Source organism: Medicago truncatula, chromosome 7 (assembly GCF_003473485.1).
Source record: "Medicago truncatula cultivar Jemalong A17 chromosome 7, MtrunA17r5.0-ANR, whole genome shotgun sequence".
Taxonomy (NCBI): Eukaryota; Viridiplantae; Streptophyta; class Magnoliopsida; order Fabales; family Fabaceae; genus Medicago; species Medicago truncatula.
The window spans coordinates 2,517,901-2,536,908 of NC_053048.1; the positions used below are offsets into that span (position 1 = coordinate 2,517,901).

At 30.4% G+C, this 19,008-nt stretch overlaps 2 protein-coding genes across 2 annotated transcripts; one reads left to right on the forward strand and one right to left on the reverse strand.

The window, feature by feature from the left end:
• The first annotated feature begins 9,057 nt into the window (after window positions 1-9,057).
• On the forward strand, window positions 9,058-14,141 carry LOC11427981 (galactose mutarotase). The gene is made up of 5 exons (XM_003621114.4): window positions 9,058-9,484; window positions 9,588-9,637; window positions 12,382-12,505; window positions 12,597-12,704; window positions 13,196-14,141. Exons 1-5 carry the CDS (start codon window positions 9,310-9,312, stop codon window positions 13,825-13,827), a joined length of 1,089 nt encoding a protein of 362 aa, XP_003621162.1. The 5' UTR covers window positions 9,058-9,309; the 3' UTR covers window positions 13,828-14,141.
• Window positions 14,142-15,361: 1,220 nt separating this feature from the next.
• Window positions 15,362-18,685, reverse strand: LOC11427982 (MDIS1-interacting receptor like kinase 2). The gene is made up of 2 exons (XM_003621116.4): window positions 16,534-18,685; window positions 15,362-15,922 (listed from the first exon to the last, which is right to left on the reverse strand). Exons 1-2 carry the CDS (start codon window positions 18,623-18,625, stop codon window positions 15,573-15,575), a joined length of 2,442 nt encoding a protein of 813 aa, XP_003621164.4. The 5' UTR covers window positions 18,626-18,685; the 3' UTR covers window positions 15,362-15,572.
• Window positions 18,686-19,008: the final 323 nt, after the last annotated feature.

Consider the following 19,008-nt stretch of genomic DNA (forward strand, 5'->3'; position numbering starts at 1 on the left):
GAAGGGTTCAATACATCTAAACACATTTGAAGTTTGAAATTTGAATGTTTTTTTTATAATTTTTTAAATGATGTAATAGCTATTACTGAATATCTTGAATCATTCAAATTTGAATGACTTTGATTTTTTTTTTTTGGTAGATAGACGGAATGACAAAGTCATTATAAACTCACACACATAAGTGGAGGTAGCGGGGTTCGAACTCTGGTCATGGCATCCGGCCTAACAATTTTGGCATTTTGTCAGTTGAGCTAGGACTTTTGGATGATTTTGATTATAATATAAAAATAATTTTTTTTACTTTAAATAATTTTAATTCTAGCATATAATTATTATTCCCTAAAAAAAAAATCATTTTTAATGTTAAAGAATTTTTATAAATCTTATTTTTTTATTTTTTTTAATTTGAAATGTTATAATTTCAAAATTAGGCATCTATTAATTTAAAATTGAAAAACTACCATTTATAAATTTTTCTGTGTATTGTAGGAATATAAATATGAGTAGTGATACATGCACACCTATTGGTGGCATACACACTTAAACCTCCACACAAACATGTGACATGTGGCCTAGACCCCACAAACACTTTGTCTCTCTTCCTTTTCATCCATCTCTCTCCTCTCAAATATATGAGGGTGTATGGGTGGTATGAAATTATGAGTGGTCTACCAATCATTTTCCTATAAATATTCACATGTATTAGAGCATTAATGAGGATTAGCAAATTAGAGTGTGAAGTGTACTTTTAAAGTTTAGGAAGTCAAATGTTTATAATAGAGATGGAGATTATAACTGAGATAGAAATAGAAATAGAAATTTTCTTAAAGACTACAGTCACTTTCAACAACAAAATAAATGGAACAATACAGAAAGTAATAAAGTAAATTTAGTTTATTATTTAGTTTTATTTCATTCTCCTCTACCACGTGATTTTTGGCTCATTAGTTCCTTCCCTGTGTCATTTGATTGTGCTTCTGCTTTCATTGCCGCTTCCATTGCCCTAATTACAAAGACAAATTATATCATATTCTTTCAGAATGGAACAAGATTAATCAAGATGAATAAATATATAAATAAATAATATAGATGATAATATAACAATAGAAAAGTTATAGAAAGTACAAATGAACGTGAATATTGATCTCGGTTGTGATGTTTTCAGGATTGGGTACATAGGACTTGAAAGCAATTTGACGAGCCATCTCAGCTTGTGCTTTGAGGTAATCATCAAACTCACCAATACGACCCTCAAGGCATGGAATAGTTATGGCCAAAACCAACAAAATAAAGCTAATCTTCATTGCAATTGCAGCCATTATTATTCAAATAGCTGAATATATCTTGATAATGAAGGTTTTGTATAGGCTTCAACAACTTTTTTTTTTTTTTTTTTGTTCTTGGTTTGTAAGACAAGGATGGGTAAGGTCTAGAGATCTCAATAGAAAAATTACTTGACCTTAGCACCAATGCCAAATATTAAACCAAGATTGTTTTTATTGTGTTGAAGTCATATTGCTGGGTATATGAGTTATGGTAAACTCTCATGCTTTATATAATGTTAGAAATGAAAGTTTTAGTTCTATATTTAGAAGCTTATGTAGTGGATAACCGTTCTTTTTTCTTAGGCTACTCTTGATATCCATTGAAACTTGCTTAAGAAAGGGTCCTCATACGAATAATATTTGCTTGAAATAATCACTATGAATCTATCCACTTGGCCAACAAGATCCAAGGGTGCACAAGCTTCGTGAAATGATCGGGACATTTTTTGTCGCTGGAAATAGCACTACTCTTGATTAATTCGACTATGAGCCTCACCTCGGCTATTAATTCGACTATGAGCCTCACCTCGGCTATGAACGAGAAAATGTATGTTATCAATTCTACTATAAAAAATGGCCTCGTTACCTCCTTTGTTACAAATAAAGTGTATCTCAAAATTCACTCTCAAGAGTAAATCATAAATTTAATAATATTTATCCAATACAAATAAGAAGGAAATAACATTATTTAGAATCGACGCAAAAATACTTTATCAATTTATAAATTTTTTATTACATCCTTAAGGAGAAAATTTAAGAAAAATGTTTTTTCTCAGGACAAACTTTAGACGTTGCTGCAATCATTTGCTCTTTAGAAATTCCAACGTTGTACATGTTAGCAAAAGCTCTTGAGTATTTCAATCCATATGTTGATAAGATACCACATCGACGTTCATAAATATTTACCTACATAAAATTTAGTGCAAACAAAATGACTTAAAATGAAAATGTATATCACCAACCAACATTCATGCTAAAAAATATGCACATTTAAAAGTTAAATGATTTTTTTTTCTTACAAGCATTTTAAGACAATCCCAATCATCCACAAGAGCTTTAAAAATGAAATACGTTATATTTATAGGGACTATAAACATATTTAATCATAAATTATATAGGTAGAAATATGTAATTTTGACGCTCATTATTTTTTTATAATTTTTTTAATCTTTTCCTTTTGATTAATACTACAAGTTATCGATAGTGTAAGAGTGTAACTTGAATTTAGGAACAAGAGAAAAATACTATAACCGATAATTAACAAAGGGGAGTGACATAATTCTAGACATAATTCCTTTTCCATATTATACTTGTAAAATCTAAACATCAAATTAATACTAAATTTGATGTTGAGATTTTACAAGCATGGTAGAGAACTGGAATTATGATATATCCTTATAATTTGTTAATTGCCAATTTTAATTTCTTCTCTTTCTGTATTCGTATTTACACGGCCACAGCCACCATAACTTGCATTGTTGATTTAAGGAAACAATAACAATCGTATGAAAAAACAAGAGTAAATCGTTTTTGTGCGCAAAACAGGGATATATTGAAATTTAGAGAGGTTTAAAAGTGGGTGCATGAAGGCAAAATGTATAAAGAAAATGGGAACCAACCAAGAGATATAGGGAGAAAGCGAATGCAGAAGAAAAATAAAGGAATGCAGAGGGAGCATATAGGCAAGCGTAGTGCCATGGTCTCCCCATTGAAACTAGGTGAAGAATGTAAGTTAGGATTTTGTTTTCATTCTCTCTCTCTTGATATGTTATTCTGAATCAGTTTAATTTATTCAAATTTTCCTGAATTCTCATTACTGATTTTTGAATTTTGTAAGTGTATGTTGATTTAGTTTCTCTTTTCTCTCATTTTCAATATAAATTCTTCTACTTTATTTTCATTCACATTGTTCTAATTTTTTGGATTTCATAAAATTTCTTTTCACCTCTAAATTTTTTTTGATAATTTCTTTTCTACCGTTCATGTCTGCTGGGTTAAGACTATTATTCAATAATGGATTCAATAAAATAGTATTTTTTTAACAAGATTCAACGAAACTGTCCCCCTTCTCTTTTATATTTGCATTTCTCTTACTATTCAAGTTTCTTCATTTGAATTTCTCTTAGTGTTAAATTTTCTTGAGTTGCTATCTTTATATGGATATTAAACCGTTTAATTTATTTTATCACTTATTATTTTTTATGTTGGTTTGTATCATGTTTGCCATTACAGATTGATCTGCACAAACAATTGTGGTCATTTTACAATGACTATTAAATGTGAATTTGCATTTTTCTAACTACATTATCATTTTCTTCTCAATCATTGTATTAGGTGTCTCAAAAAATAATTAAACGCAACAATCAATCTAACAATTGTTGCGGTTTTTTGTTTTTCTTCTTGTTACATTTAGTTATTTCCTAAATTTTTATACGTTATAGTAATAGAAAAATCGGATGGTCGCATTAGTTATTACTACCTCCGTCCGTAATTATAGGACCCTTTTAAAAAAATAACGGGAATTAAGATAGTGGATATTTGTATTAAATATGTTTGTAATTACTATTATATTTACAATTTTATCTTTTAAGAGAGAGAGTTCGTTTATGTTTTCAACATGTTATTTATTGTTGATTGAATAAAAAGATGTATAATAAATAGGGGCATGTATGTAAAGAAATAATTAATGTAGTTGGAAATAGCAAAAGGGTCTTAGAAAAAGGGACAAAAAAAATTCTCAAAAGGGTCTTATAATTAGGGACGGAGGTAGTATAAAATTAACAAATGAAAAGAAAAAAAAAACAATGAGTAAATCAGAAAGTATAATTTTTTAGTCTAGTTGAAATGAGAAAAAGGAGAATTGTTGTTGTTGCATAAAGAGAAATGCAAAGGGAAAAAAATGAAAGAGAAGAAAGAAAGGAACCTACAATGGAGAAGCCTTGACTGATGCGCACGAAGAATCACGATTTGTGCGCACTGGCGACGGTGGTGGTTGCGATAGCATTTTGCAATTGCGGGAGTCGCTCGAGGTGGGTTTTAGGCGGTGGTAATAGGGTTTGCTGATTTTCTTCATTCTCATTTATTCTTCCTATATGGTTTCTTATAATCTCTCTTAAAAAACTATGTATTTCTGTATTGTGATGTGTGATGTAGTTTTAGACTGAAAATTGAAGACCTTAGCTTTCTAAAATATTTTCCCCTTCTCTTTTGCTCTAGTTTATTGCTCATATTTATACTCCTAAGTTAGGTTAAAGTGTGAGTGAAGATGCCAAAACTTAGAGTAAGGAGCAAGAGAAATTGTAGTACTATTTTGTTGCTCCTTGTGCATGGCTGTTGGGGATGATGCCAAAATGGTAAGGCTGGAGTTGGAAGAAAATGCAGAGATGCATGTGGTCTATGTATGTCTTGAGAGCACCAAAATGGAAAAATGTAAAAAAGCAAATGAGAAAGCATTAATTGGATGATGCTTGAAAACGGAAATAAAATAACCGTTTTATGTAAATTATATGGCCAATTCTATGGTACACCCAACATATTTGAGTGTACCGGTACACCAAACACTTAAATTTATAGTTAAATGAGTTGTTTTTTGAAGAAAAATATTATTTTTTTATCATTTATAATTATAACTATAAACTCTTATTCACCAAAAGCGTCAACGAAATAAAATTGAATTTTTATCGATTATAATAGAGAACTTTGATTATTTTATACGATAATATGTAAAAAATTTACTATGATTCTTATAAACAATGATTAATGTATTTTTCTTATGAAATAATATTTTCTAAAATATAAATACCGACAAATAACTATTTATTTCATAAAATTGATCATTAATTTATAAATTTGGGATGAAAGAGTACCGGTACACCTCATTTTACGAGTGTACCGTAGAAGCTCCCAAATTATATAGTATGAAATGTTTTGATAAGAAAAAAAGAATTAAACGAGTGTCAAATGTGTACAAATCAACATGATACTTCCATTGGTATCTATGCAAACCAATTTTTCGAAATGCAGCAACCAATAATCAATACATAACCTGCTGGACAAAAATTACAATCAAAAGAATAAAGTAGTCTATGTTTTTTTATTTGTTCTATTACTTCCCATTAGTTGTTGCAACCAATTTTTGATTTGTTATACTTGACCATTGGTATCGGTTGATTTTATTATAGTCTATTTTTATTTTTTGGTCAAGTAATCTAGTGGCTAAAGCTCACATAATGTAATTGTGGAGAAGTGGAGTGTCCAGTGTTCGAACCCCGACCCCTGCATATAATATGTAATATCCCTAATTTAAATACAGATCAGTAGAACCTACACAAAAAATTTGTCAAAAAATTCTGAAAATGCAACAGCTGAAAGAGAAGAATTAATTAATTAGCCTTCTTGAGGGCCTTTGAAAGAGAAGAGTTAAATAATGAAAAATTATGTCACTAAGTTATTTCTATTTCAATTTTTTTTTTCTTTCATTAGTGTATATATGCACGCATATTTTTCATTTGGGGTTATGACCAAATAAGATTTCTTCCTATATAGAAATGACATGTTAATAATTCATGGGAAGAGGAATGCTAGCAATACTCTCTCAAAAAAAAAAAAAAATGTTGACAACACTCTCTCTAGCAACCAATAAGAGAGTCAGTATCGGAGAGAGTGTTCAAAAGAGAATGTTTTTAGCATAACTCTCGTGAGAAAGCATAAATATCAAAACTTAATTGCTTCAAGGAAAAAAAAGTTCAAAAATGATTTCGACAACAAGGTCAATTGTGTATTCACCTTTAAAAAAGGTTCAAATGTGAACATTTACTGCTTTTAAGAAGTCAATTAGTCCATTAAAATTGACATAAGGAAGAATCGAATATAAAATTTTGAAAGGGACACAATAAAGATTTAAAATCAAAATCATCAAATCAATCCAAATAAGTTATTTCTTTTCTATTTTTATTATTAATTTTTATATTTTTACTAAAAATAGTGAGACTTTTAAGCCTTTTGTAAGAGGTCCACAAATAGAATTTTGTTGAGAAGCCCATATTATATGAACTCCGATCATTTCATAAAAAAATAAGATATTAATTTTCCAGTGTGACATAAATCAAAGAGTGCAACTAGCAATTTAAAGATGTAATTCAATGCAAGTCCAACGAAGTCAATGCTAGCAACTATAGATGAAAATTGTTATTTAGGTACCTATGATTGCTCACAATTCCCTCAAAATTACGAAAATACCTTCAACAGTAGTTAAATATAGTTCGTTGTTGAACAAGAATTACAAGTCATTCCAAAGTTATCATATATTTGACAAACCTCAGTTTTGTTACCTTTATCTATCGCCACCCTACTACCCTATAATTTCACCCATTCATCCAAAATTTCAAAACTTTTTTCCAAAACGTGTGTCAAAATCAGCACATATGGACTGCTAAGGGGTTTTACACCCATTTAACCTTAAGAAACAGCATAATAATATTCAATAACGTATCGAAAAAGTAGATTAGAAAATGAAACTACATATCAAGGAGGAAATGTGTCAAGTAGCATTTTCACAAACGACAACATTGACTCCTCCTCTTTAAATAGTGCACTGACAATTTATGAGGATAATATTATGTAGTCAGAGAATCTACACTTCATTTTATCATTTCTTTCATTTCATTGTTTTATGATATCTTCTCTTGTATTTACCTCTCTCAAGTGAATCATGTTTCATATGGATAAAGTAGAAGATCATGTCAAATGCTAAACTTTGAAGAAGACCGACAACTTTGATGAGTTGAAGACTCAAGAAAATATATTATTTCATCATGTTGGTGAAAATTTTACCACATCTGGTGTTGATGCTCATTTACCACACAGATCTACATATGATAATTTCAAATGAACTATTGTTTACCATCCTAAGATTCTTATGGATGAAAGTGATGTAAAATTCAAGTTTTTCCGATGTCTTATCCCGATGACATGCCATATCTTTTGGTTCGTTCGAACTACAAGTGTACACATATCAGTAGAGATTTGACGTAATTTTAAATTGTGGCAAACATTTTTTCGTAATGTTTAATTATTGTCGATTTTTAATCTTTGGTGTATTGTTGTTGAATTTTAAGTTAGGGTGTATTAGTGTTGAGTTATGAATGATGATGTACTGTTGAATTATGGCAAATTAATTGTTGTTGGAAAATTTATTAGTTGATTGTATCTAGATAGGTCGTTTTGTGTCTTGGTTTTGTATTATGATTTTATAATACTGCATATCTTTCAGCAATAACATTCTAACTACCGTTCTTAAGAATGATTTTAAAGTATTGTTCTTGGGGACGGATGGCTTCGAATTTTCATTTGGCGGTGAATGACAACTAACTATCGTTGAAGGTGTTTTTGAAAATTCAAGATGCTTTTGAGCAATTCTAGAGGCTTAAAGAGCAATTTTCCTACATATTTGAATGCATTTCTTAATCAAACTGGGCCCAACATCTCTCCGCCCCCCACCACAAGTCACAATATAAGTTTGATTGCTTTGTAGTTTTTCGTTGATTTTTTTTATAAGTATATACCCCACAAATTTATTTTATTTTCAAATTAGCATTATCATTCACTATCCCATTTTCATCGGTTACCTACAATACACTTTCATTTCTTCACCTGAATACATAGTTTACGATTTACATGTTTTTTTAATAAAAATTATAAACTACACTTTGTGGTTAACATTGGTTGTCACTTTGTTCAATGTGTATATTTAAAAAGTGGGGAATTTTTAAGTTTAATGCCAATTAAATTTTAAAGGTAATTAGTACTCGATAATATTGTAATTTGTAAGCTAATTCATATTATAATTTTTTTTCTTCAGAAATAGAATAATTTTGGTCCTCAAATAGTCCCTATAGAATACAAGTAGAAACTGCATAAATTTGAAACTTTGTGATTTTATAGAGAATTTTTTGAAGCAGAAGGGAGCAAATGGTAAACCATCTGTTAACAAACCACTGCCGAAAGGACAGGGATGAGAGGGTAAAGGTGTTAGGGTAGAGCACTCCTAAAAAATTTAAACCAACATTTTTAAGATGAGTATTGATATCAAAATTTTAATGTGTCCTTTGATTATATAATATAATTTTGAAATACGTATAAGTTGTAAAAGCAAAAGAGAAATAGAGATAATATATATGATATTACATACAAATGTCTTGATTTTTTGAGGTTTGAGTAGCTCAACTTATTAAACTTAAAAGATAAGGAGTTGAAGGTTATAAATTCTAACTCAAATGATTGATTAAATATTAATTTAATAACTAACTACTAATATTTGACATTAAAAAAAGTGTATGGGTTTTAATGTTGAAATTAAACAACTCTTTTAATATTATTTTTTTATAAGAAAAAGTTTAGGTGAATTGAACTCCTTGGATTCACCAGACTTAGAACAAACCGACTTAAAGAACTTTTACCAATATACTTATAGACTAAACAGATGATGATATTGACAATAGAATTTAAATTCAAGACTTTACAAATGAATTAACTGTGTATCAATATTTTTTAATATTATTAATCAAGACAAGATTTGCTAACTCCTATAATTAAATTCCTGCGCAGGAACCACGTGATGATGATAATGTCAATGAGCAGATTTTAGATATCTATAAATATCATATGTTAGTCAAAATTTTAATATAAAATTAAACCCTTGAAAATGGAAATTAATTCATTGATTTAGGAGTAAGACCATGAGGGACCACATAAAGACAATTAAGAATCACCACCTAATATGCCGAGTCCGTTTTTGGCCAGCTAAGTACCTAGTCACAATATCATATAAACATTGACAATAAGCTCAAAATATAGAAGATAAATCATACATTTTTTTCCCACTGTTTCTCTCAATTTCCCTTTTTTATGATCCATCAACATATATTAATATACTATAACCCCTTCTTTATTTGATTCCAAATTACTACTACACACAAGAAAAAAAATGACCAAGATCTTTGTGCTTCTTCTATGTCTACTCATAGTAGCTTTTGGATTTGTCAATGGCTCTGATGAAAAAGAAAAGGTAGGAATATTTGAGCTGAAGAAAGGTGGTCTTTCTTTGAAAGTCACCAATTGGGGTGCATCAATTGTGTCTCTTGTTCTTCCTGATAAAAATGGTATGACCAATATTTTTTCTCTTCAAATTAATCTTCCTCAAATGTTGCTTCATTTATGATATGTTTCTAAATTTGTTTGGTTTTCTATTTTATTTGTGTTTAGGAAAATTGGCTGATATTGTTCTTGGATATGACTCAATTAAGGAATACACTGTGAGTGATCTAATCTAGTAGTGTTTTCCAAACCATTCTCTTGCATAGATGTATTGTGTTTTCAAACCTTGCTACTTTCTCTACTTTCTTTTCTTGTGCAAAGATTAACTTATGTGGAAATCTCCTAACAATTTAATTAGTATTACTTAGATTAAACAAACATGTCATAACTTTTGTATTTAGGTTTTTTTAATTTGTAAATGAAATCTCAAGGCTCATAGAATACTGACAAATATACGTAAGTTAATATCCGCCTATTAATATTAACTATTTACGTATTATCCATAAACAAAGTTTTTTTCTGACAACGAAAATTAAACTCACACTCTTAAAAGTATGAGTAAGCTCTTTGCAACTCTATTGGCTAAAAGCCAGAATCTAGGAGAATATAGTTTGTTGCTTGTGGACAAATTTCCTTCACATGTACTAACTCTTCCAAAAGTCCAGTCCTCCTATACCCCACAGGCATGAAATATCCATCAAATATTAGGCAAATGTAAACAAATTTTCTTAGGATATTTATTAGAATCAAATACAAAATACTATATAAAAATTAGTGTATTCAATTTTTTTAAAGTTCAAAAAGGGTTTATGTTGACTCAAAAATTATACTATAATTATTTTTTTATTTACTTTGATAGTTACATTTTGTATATTTGATTAGGATAGGTTTTATATTTATCTTGAAAAAAGGGTCCCCATTAGGTTCTGGTTTGAATATAAATAGATACTTTAGCGTATCCTAATTTTCATTTATCACAACTTCTTTCCAGTTTGACTTCCTATTCGTCATGCTTGGTTGGCTACATAGAAAATTCAATACTTTCCATTATTCTTTCTTTGCAACCAAAAACTACATTAAATGATTGAAAAAGAAACTCCAACCAATTACATCAATCAATATATTGTAATTTTGCCAAACTCCCTACTCTAAAAGTAAAACCAACGATATGACAATATCCCAACTTAAGCATTCACTACGTTATAATATGTCACACTCATTTATAAACTGATTTTATATCCAAACAAAAAGGTAATATTTTTCATGATTTAAATGTTAATACATATTTAAAATTATTAATTCATTTTCTAGATTTCAAACAAGTATTGATTTATCCAACTTTTTTATTATGAACAAAAGAGAAAAAGGTCCATTGTCTAGAAATAGCCTTGTGAATACCTTGGTATAGTATATCCCATTTTTTATTTCACTTATAAAAATATAATTAACAAACAATGAAATTTAATATATTTTTCCTCTAAAAAAACTTTTAAATTTAATATTATTTTTCATAATAATTTGAGTACAATTTTTTCTTTTATAAAAAAAAATAACTAGTATTATTTTTAAATAATTAAGTAAAATTTCTTTTGATTATCTATGATTAGATAGTATTTTACTCCTCCGTTTCAAAATGAGTGTCGCTTTAGCCAAAAAAAATTGTTTCAAAATGAATGTCACTTTCAGTTTTCAATGCAATAATATCTTTTTCTTTTAATTTCAACTGTACCATCCAATTAATACTCTGCACACTACTTCCAAAATATTATTTTTAAAACTAACCAATAGTTAATAAAGATAATTTGGTAAAATAATCATTCTCTTTCTTTTAATCATTGCATTTCTTAATATGTGTGTAAACACCTAAAACGACAATAATTTTGAAACAGAGGGAGTATAATTTTAACTAAGGAGACAACTAATTATAGCTAATAGCTAATTAATATATATACACCCTCCGGTCACTAATATAAGCAAAAATTTGATTTTTAGATTCATTCATTAAATGACGTATGCAGTCTTTATTATAGACTATATACATCGCTTAATGAATGAATCTAAAAATCAAACTTTTGTTTATATTAGTAACCGGAGAATATAGGTAAGATGAGTGGAGGTTTCCTAAAAAGAACATGAGTGTAGGTTGTAATTGGGTAACACACTATCCTGCAGAAAGAAAAAAGACTTGTGCGATCCCCGGGAATATTGGGGTTGCAATGATCTCGATAGTATAATGATGTCCATAGTATAACATTAGTGTAGTTGCATCATTCATTTTATGCATGTTTCATTTTTATATATATTTTTGGTTGAGGCCATGTTTCACATAATTATGAGACTGAAGAATGGAAAAGAAACTTTTGATTTTAGCTAGCTCACATGTAAAAGACTTGTAGACATATTGGGTGTTTGATGACATATGATTTTAGCACACTTATTCAAACATTTATAAAAAAAAAAAAGAAAAAAGAAAGAAAAATACTAGCAAATGCTTGGGAACATTAGTTAAAAAGATTAACATAGTAAAATAATTTTGGAATTTGTATAGTCAATCTTAAAAATATAAAGAATACTATTTAAAGTTAAAAACTCAACATGTATAAATGGAATATTTACATTCATATCTAAATTAAAATACTTGAACATGCATCCATTTTGTCATATCAAATTTCTTTTTAAGGTAGAACAAAAAAGAACAAGTTCATTCTTTAACAAAACCCACATAAATACACTCATTAGAGTTTTTTTTTTGAGGAAGTACTCTCATTAGAGATGTTGCAAGGACACATAAAATATCTTATTGCCCGTAAAATGGATTCAAGTATTTTCATGCATTCAAGTATTTTCATTTTGAAGATAACACTTTTAATTTCATAAAATTAATTCATTTCTTTCAAAATCAATTTTGCAAATATATATGAAACAATTCTTTCAACAACAATTATGCTCATTTTATATGCAGAATGATTCAACATACTTTGGAGCTACTGTTGGACGGGTTGCTAACAGAATAGGAGGAGCTCAATTTAATCTAAATGGAAAGCATTACAAATTAGTTGCTAATGAAGGAAACAATACACTTCATGGTATGTTTAATATTTACTTTGTGGTTATGGAAATAATTTGTTTATACCATAATTATAATGTCCATAAAAAAATTTCTCATTTGCTAATTAGGTGGGTCAAGAGGATTCAGTGATGTTATCTGGAAAGTTAAAAGGTATCAAAAAGAAGGTCCTAGTCCCAGTGTTACCTTCACTTACCATAGTTTTGATGGTGAAGAAGGTAAATGTTATGCTTCTATCTTTTTTTGGGGGTCAAATGTATGCTATTAATTTTTTTCACTCAATCACACTTAACTTAGAGAAGTGGAAAAATGTGGATTCAAACTCACACTCTAACATATATACTGTCTCTCTCTGGCATCACTAATAATTTGATCATATGTGTCGGTGTCGAACACCGACGCGTATCCAATACCAGAACACGTCTAATTCGAGGAGTGTATGTACTTTATTGCTCTACTTCCATTTACCATCTTAATTGTGCTTAAATGGACATTTGCATGTGTCAAAATGTATGCTTCAATTTTTTTTGGGGTTAAATTGTATGTTTTTAATTTTTCACTCACACACACTTGATGCAGAGAAGTGGAGAATTGTGGATTCAAATCCGTTCTCTAACGTATTAAATGTTTCTGCATCCTTTTATCATCTTAGTTGTACTTATACGGACATTTCCATGAGACTGCACGCCTTAATCCATTTGAATTTCAGGATTCCCTGGTGATCTCCTAGCAACAGTGAGCTACATTCTAACTGGAAAAAATCAATTGGTCATAATTATGAAAGCAAAAGCACTAAACAAGCCTACACCAGTGAATTTAGCAAACCATGCTTATTGGAACATTGGAGGCCAAAATAGTGGCAACATTCTAAATGAAGTGATACAAATATTTGGTTCCAAAACAACAATTGTTGATGACAAATTAATTCCTACAGGAAAATTTGCTTCTGTCAAAGGAACTGCTTATGATTTTCTCAAGCCACAAATTATAGGAAGCAGAATAAGCCAATTAGCTCAACATAAGGGTTATGACATTAATTATGTGTTGGATGGTGAAAAAGGAAAAAAGATTAAACTTGCAGCAAAAGTTCATGATAAGAAATCTGGTAGAATTTTGGAGCTTTACACAAATGCCCCAGGTTTGCAGTTTTATACTGGTAATTATATTAAGGATGTGAAGGGTAAAAGTGGATATGTATATAAAGCTCATGCAGGGCTGTGTTTGGAAAGTCAAGCTTTTCCTGATTCAGTTAATCATCCTAATTTTCCTTCAACAATCGTGACTCCAGAAAAACCTTATAAGCATTATATGCTTTTTAAGTTTTCAACAAAATCTCAGTAGCTATCGGTTATCTAACACCTACACTTCAGAATAAAGGCGTGTCTGATATCTCATAAGTGTTGATGTATTATGATATCAACTACATATATAGTTACATTTAATTACTAATGTTTTCTTCAACTTATTATTGAGTTTCTATCTCTCCGTATTGGTAGCGCGTTTGGTATCCGTGTGGACCGAGTCTGAGTCTATGTAAGGAAGGATAGCGGGGTTTCCCCAATTTACAATAGGATAATGTTCATTGTACCTCCAAATCATATTTGACACCTTGAAAAAGATAAGGAAATAATAAAAGACAAATGATATTTGAACAACTATTTTATGACAATTTTTGTTACAACTTTCTATCTCATACATACTCATATTGTGTTTTTATTTTCTCTCTCTATTGTTTTGAATTTTGTGTGAATACCTATATTTCTTTCTATATTTTAGTTGTCCCACAAATTATCAACAAAAGTGGTTGTTGACATAAGATTCCTTCTAAATTTACTAATCAGTGCATTTTTGCAAGATCATATTTTATAGACTAGTTATAATCTATGAATTCCAACATACATCCGAACACTAGATAAGACAATTATACATAGACATCATTGATAATTTAAATAAGGGTATCGCTAATAAGTGCCTTAAGTTCTCTTAGGGCACTTGTTAAGGAGTCAAAAATAGAATTTTGGGCACTTGTTTTTTTATGTTACAATGTGTTGATTAAACAAATTTTAAGATAAAATTTTCGCTTTAATTTTCTTATCAAGTGCTCTAAGGACTTTTGTTAGCATTTCTATTTAAATAAACGGAAGTGCTCAAATACAACCACGTGTATTTGTGTCGCAAGGTTTTGAAAACGGGTCCCATATCGAGAAAACAGCCCCGACATAAAGACATAGGTGGTGGTCGTTACTATTTTTCTTTATTTGAACATAATAAACAGAAATCACGGAAATGGATGCGACAAAACACCGTTACCACCGCGATAAAATGCCGTTATGGATGTGGCAAATATGGGGAACAAATGTATTGTATCATTTTTTTTTGGGTTAATAGTGTTCTACCCCCTGTAATATAGGTCATTTCCGGTTTTCCCCCTTGTAAAATTTTCTTTTTGGATTCCGTCCTTGTAATTTGAAGATTCTTGATTTTGGACCTTCATGAATTTTGACTGTACAAAATCGATGATATGGCGGGGGGGTTAAACCGAAATTTTCTTAAATTGACAGGGACTAAACCGAAATTTGCTCAAATTGCAGGGGGTAAATCGAAATTTCCTGAAATTACAGGGGGGCAAGTTTTTTCATAAAGGTCTAAAACCAAAAAACCTTTAAATTACTAGGACGGAATCAAAAAAAAAATATTTTACAGGGGGAAAACCGGAAATGACCTACATTACAGGGGGTAAAGCACTATTAATTTGATTTTTATAAGAAACAGATTCATTAAATTATGAACTAAATTTATTTTTATTAGAAACAGATTCATTAAATTATGAACATAAATACATTATGGAATTATGAAGAGTCAATGAGAAATTAAGTTATATCATATTATCAAATAGTATAAATGATTTTAACAAGATTTGTGCTATGTTACGATTAATTTACACCGCGACAATCACAATCCTTAACGTATAACCACCAAAATCTAGAAATCCTTAACGCGACCTCGACCGTGACCATTATTTAATAGAAGTCGAAAAACAAACACACTTTCAATATTATGTATTGGTACTACATAAGTTATAACTCCTAATTTAACATCATCCTTATTGAAACTTCTTCAAAAGGTTTAGTTAGTGAGGGCTTTCCTGTGACAAGTTTGTCACACACTATTTGCATTGTTGGTCTACACCTTGGCTGAGAATGAACACATTCAAAGGCTAGTGTTGCTATAAGGCTTAAACTCTGAGCAGATTGTTGATTTATAGTTGCTATTAGTCTCTTGTCTATTAAATCTTTAAGGAGAATGTTCCTAGTGGATGAAAATCTTAATGATGAAACAAGTTCTCCAGGATGCTTTCCCATTATAATTTCAAGAGCAACCACTCCAAAGCTGTATACATCACATTTCTCTGTGACACTGTCAGTATAAGCAAGTTCTGCATAAAAAACTGAATCAAGTTAGAAAACCAACACCATTTAATTAAGAATTATTGAAGTTGAACTTTATTCAACTGGTCTTAGAATTTAGAAAATTCTGTGTACAAAACCAAATTACAAAATCACGACTGATGAATTCATTTTTGGTGTGAATCGGGTATCATCTGCACGTAACTGCAGAGACCAATCCTTTGTAAGCACTATTTAGATTACACCATTTGTTCAACTAAAAGTGCTAATGCTTTCAATTTGTGATTAGGACAACCAAATGATAATCTACGACCAAATAGAACATTAGGACTATTTAAGAAACCAAAAACGGAAATGAACTGCACCGAAAAGAATTGAACACTACGAATATTTTAACGAACTGAACTGAATTGAACTAGTTTAGTTCAGTTGCTGAACTGTAAGTCACAATTTCATATTTTTAGTTCGACTCAATATAACAGTCCGACTTATGCTTTTCTTATCGGTCCTACTCTCAGTCCAACTCCAATGTGTTAAAGGTTTCGGAGGCTACAACAAAAGGCAGCCCTAATTTCCTGCAATCAAAGGCAGACTACATTTAAGAAGGAATTTCCAACAATTAACATATAAAAAAGATCACCTGGTGCAATATATCCATATGTGCCTGCAAGGACTGTCCGGTTCGACGAACTAGAATTTCGAAGTCTAGCTATGCCAAAATCAGAAAGACAAGCTTCCATTTCTGAGTTCAAGAGAACATTTTTGGTAGTCACATCTCTGTGAATAATTGCTGGCTCGCAATCATAATGAAGGTAAGATAAGCTATTTGCAATTCCTTTCACAATCTCAACCCTTTTACACCAATCCAATTCCACTGCTTCAACATCATTGCGTAGAACACAATACAAGCTTCCCTTTTCCATATATTCCAAAACCAAGAACATGCATCTATTGTGCAAGCAAAAACCATAAAGCTTCAAAATATTTCTATGCCTTATCTTTGTCAACATTCTCACCTCATTCTTGAAAATCTTTCTAATCAATGGTTCATTAGCTTCTAAATTGTGGAGTTTCTTCAATGCCACTACTCTACCACTAGGTAGATTTGCTTTATAAACACTACCATAACCACCAACGCCTATGCAATATTTGATGTCAAAATTCTCTGTTGCTTCAATTATATCTTCATAAGCAATTTTACCATCATAGTTCCATATTGAAAAAAAGTCACCATTCTTCGTAGTTTGTGTTCTTGAAATGAAACTACAAGCCTTACACCAACATAGGAACACATACAAAGAGCATAGAAGAGCAAGAAAAGATATGAGTGGAATGAAAATCTTCATATGAGTCTTGAGTCTAGTGTTTGTTTTGGTAGGAGAGGAGTAACAAGTAGTTGAATATCTAAATTGGTTGCACAAAAACTCATTTCCAATAAACGCGTTCGGCGCGACAGTATCTTGGAGACTAGAAGGAATCTTACCCTCAAGAGAATTATAGGACAAGTCAATGTTCCTCAACAATACTAATGAACTTGGAATGGTACCAATGAGGTGATTATGACTAAGATCCAATACTCTTGTGTATTTCACATTCCCAAGTTGATAAGGTATTTCACCACTTAATAAGTTATGACTTAGATCAATTAAATCAAGGTTAACAAGCTCACCAATATGAGAGGGAATGCTTCCTGTTATATTGTTATGGCTCAAATTTAACACTTTCAAGTTAGAGCAATTTGAAAGACTAGTTGGAATATCTCCATAAAACATGTTTCTAGAAAAGTCTAGAACCAACAGTTTGGACAATTTTCTTATCTCAGAAGGTATTACACCAAAAAATTTGTTGTCTGAAATTTTCATATGCTCCAATTGTGTCCATTTTACAAGCTCATGTGACATGATAGAAGAAATATTATTTCTGGACAAATTTAGCTCAATCAAATTTATCAAATTGTACAAAAAAGAAAGTGATTCACCACCAAGATTGTTATCACTAAGATCAAGATATAGAAGGTTGTTCAAATTCCCTATTTCTAATGGTATAGAGCCACTCAAATTGTTTATACTAAGAGATAAATACTTCAAACTTTTCAATGAACCAATCTCAATAGGTATTAGACCAAAAAAACTATTATGACTCAAATCCAAATGGATCAAATTTTGCAACCTTCCTATCTCTAGAGGAATAGACCCACTAAACATATTAGCATCAAGATGTAAAAAAGTCAACTTAGTCAACTGACCTATAGAAGATGGAATTGAACCATTAAGCTTGTTTCTAGAAAGGTTAAGGGTTATCAAATTTTTTAGACTCCAAATATTTGATGGTATATGACCCTCAATATCATTAGAAGAAACGTCAAGAAAAATGAGTTTGGAAAGAGTAGCTAGTTCAAATGGAATGTTACCAATGATTCCATGTGAAGCTAAATTAAGGTGAACAAGGTTTGTGAAAGATGAGAAATGGAATTTACCAAACTTGTCTCCTAATTGAATTTCAGGTGGCAATGAAATGTTTGTAATGCTTCCTTCATTGTTGCATGTTATACCTGGCCATTGACAACGAGTTGGAGCATGGTTGGTGAAGTCATTCCACCAACCACTGTTAACAAGAGCTTGTGCTTCTTTCTCTAGTTGTAGTGGTGATGATTTTGATGCTGCAACTGACATAATTGCAATGAAGAAATATGTCCATGCTCCTATCACCAAAGCCATTAAAGACAGAACCATAGAAGATTTTGTTTTTGTGTGGACATGTCACATATTTAACGTTTATCTTTAATATGAGTATTTCTTTTAACCAGAATTTAAACTTTAGCCAGCTTTAGTTTACCATGCTGTTGGAGTATGTTAGGAGTTCCACATCGGATAAATAAAAGTGGAATCATGCTATATAAAGCGAAAAAATACATCACGAGATTCCACGAATAGTGTATTTGAGTTAAACATGATTCCATTTTATTTCCGGTTTTTCTGGCATTCATGTAGGTAGTGGTGTGTGTGCAGTTAAACTAACGGTCCGGATGAATTCGTGGAAAAAAAAAATTCGCTATACAAAGCATTTGCCATAAAAGTGTTTGATGTGATATTTAAGTCATGAGGCTCTCCCACCA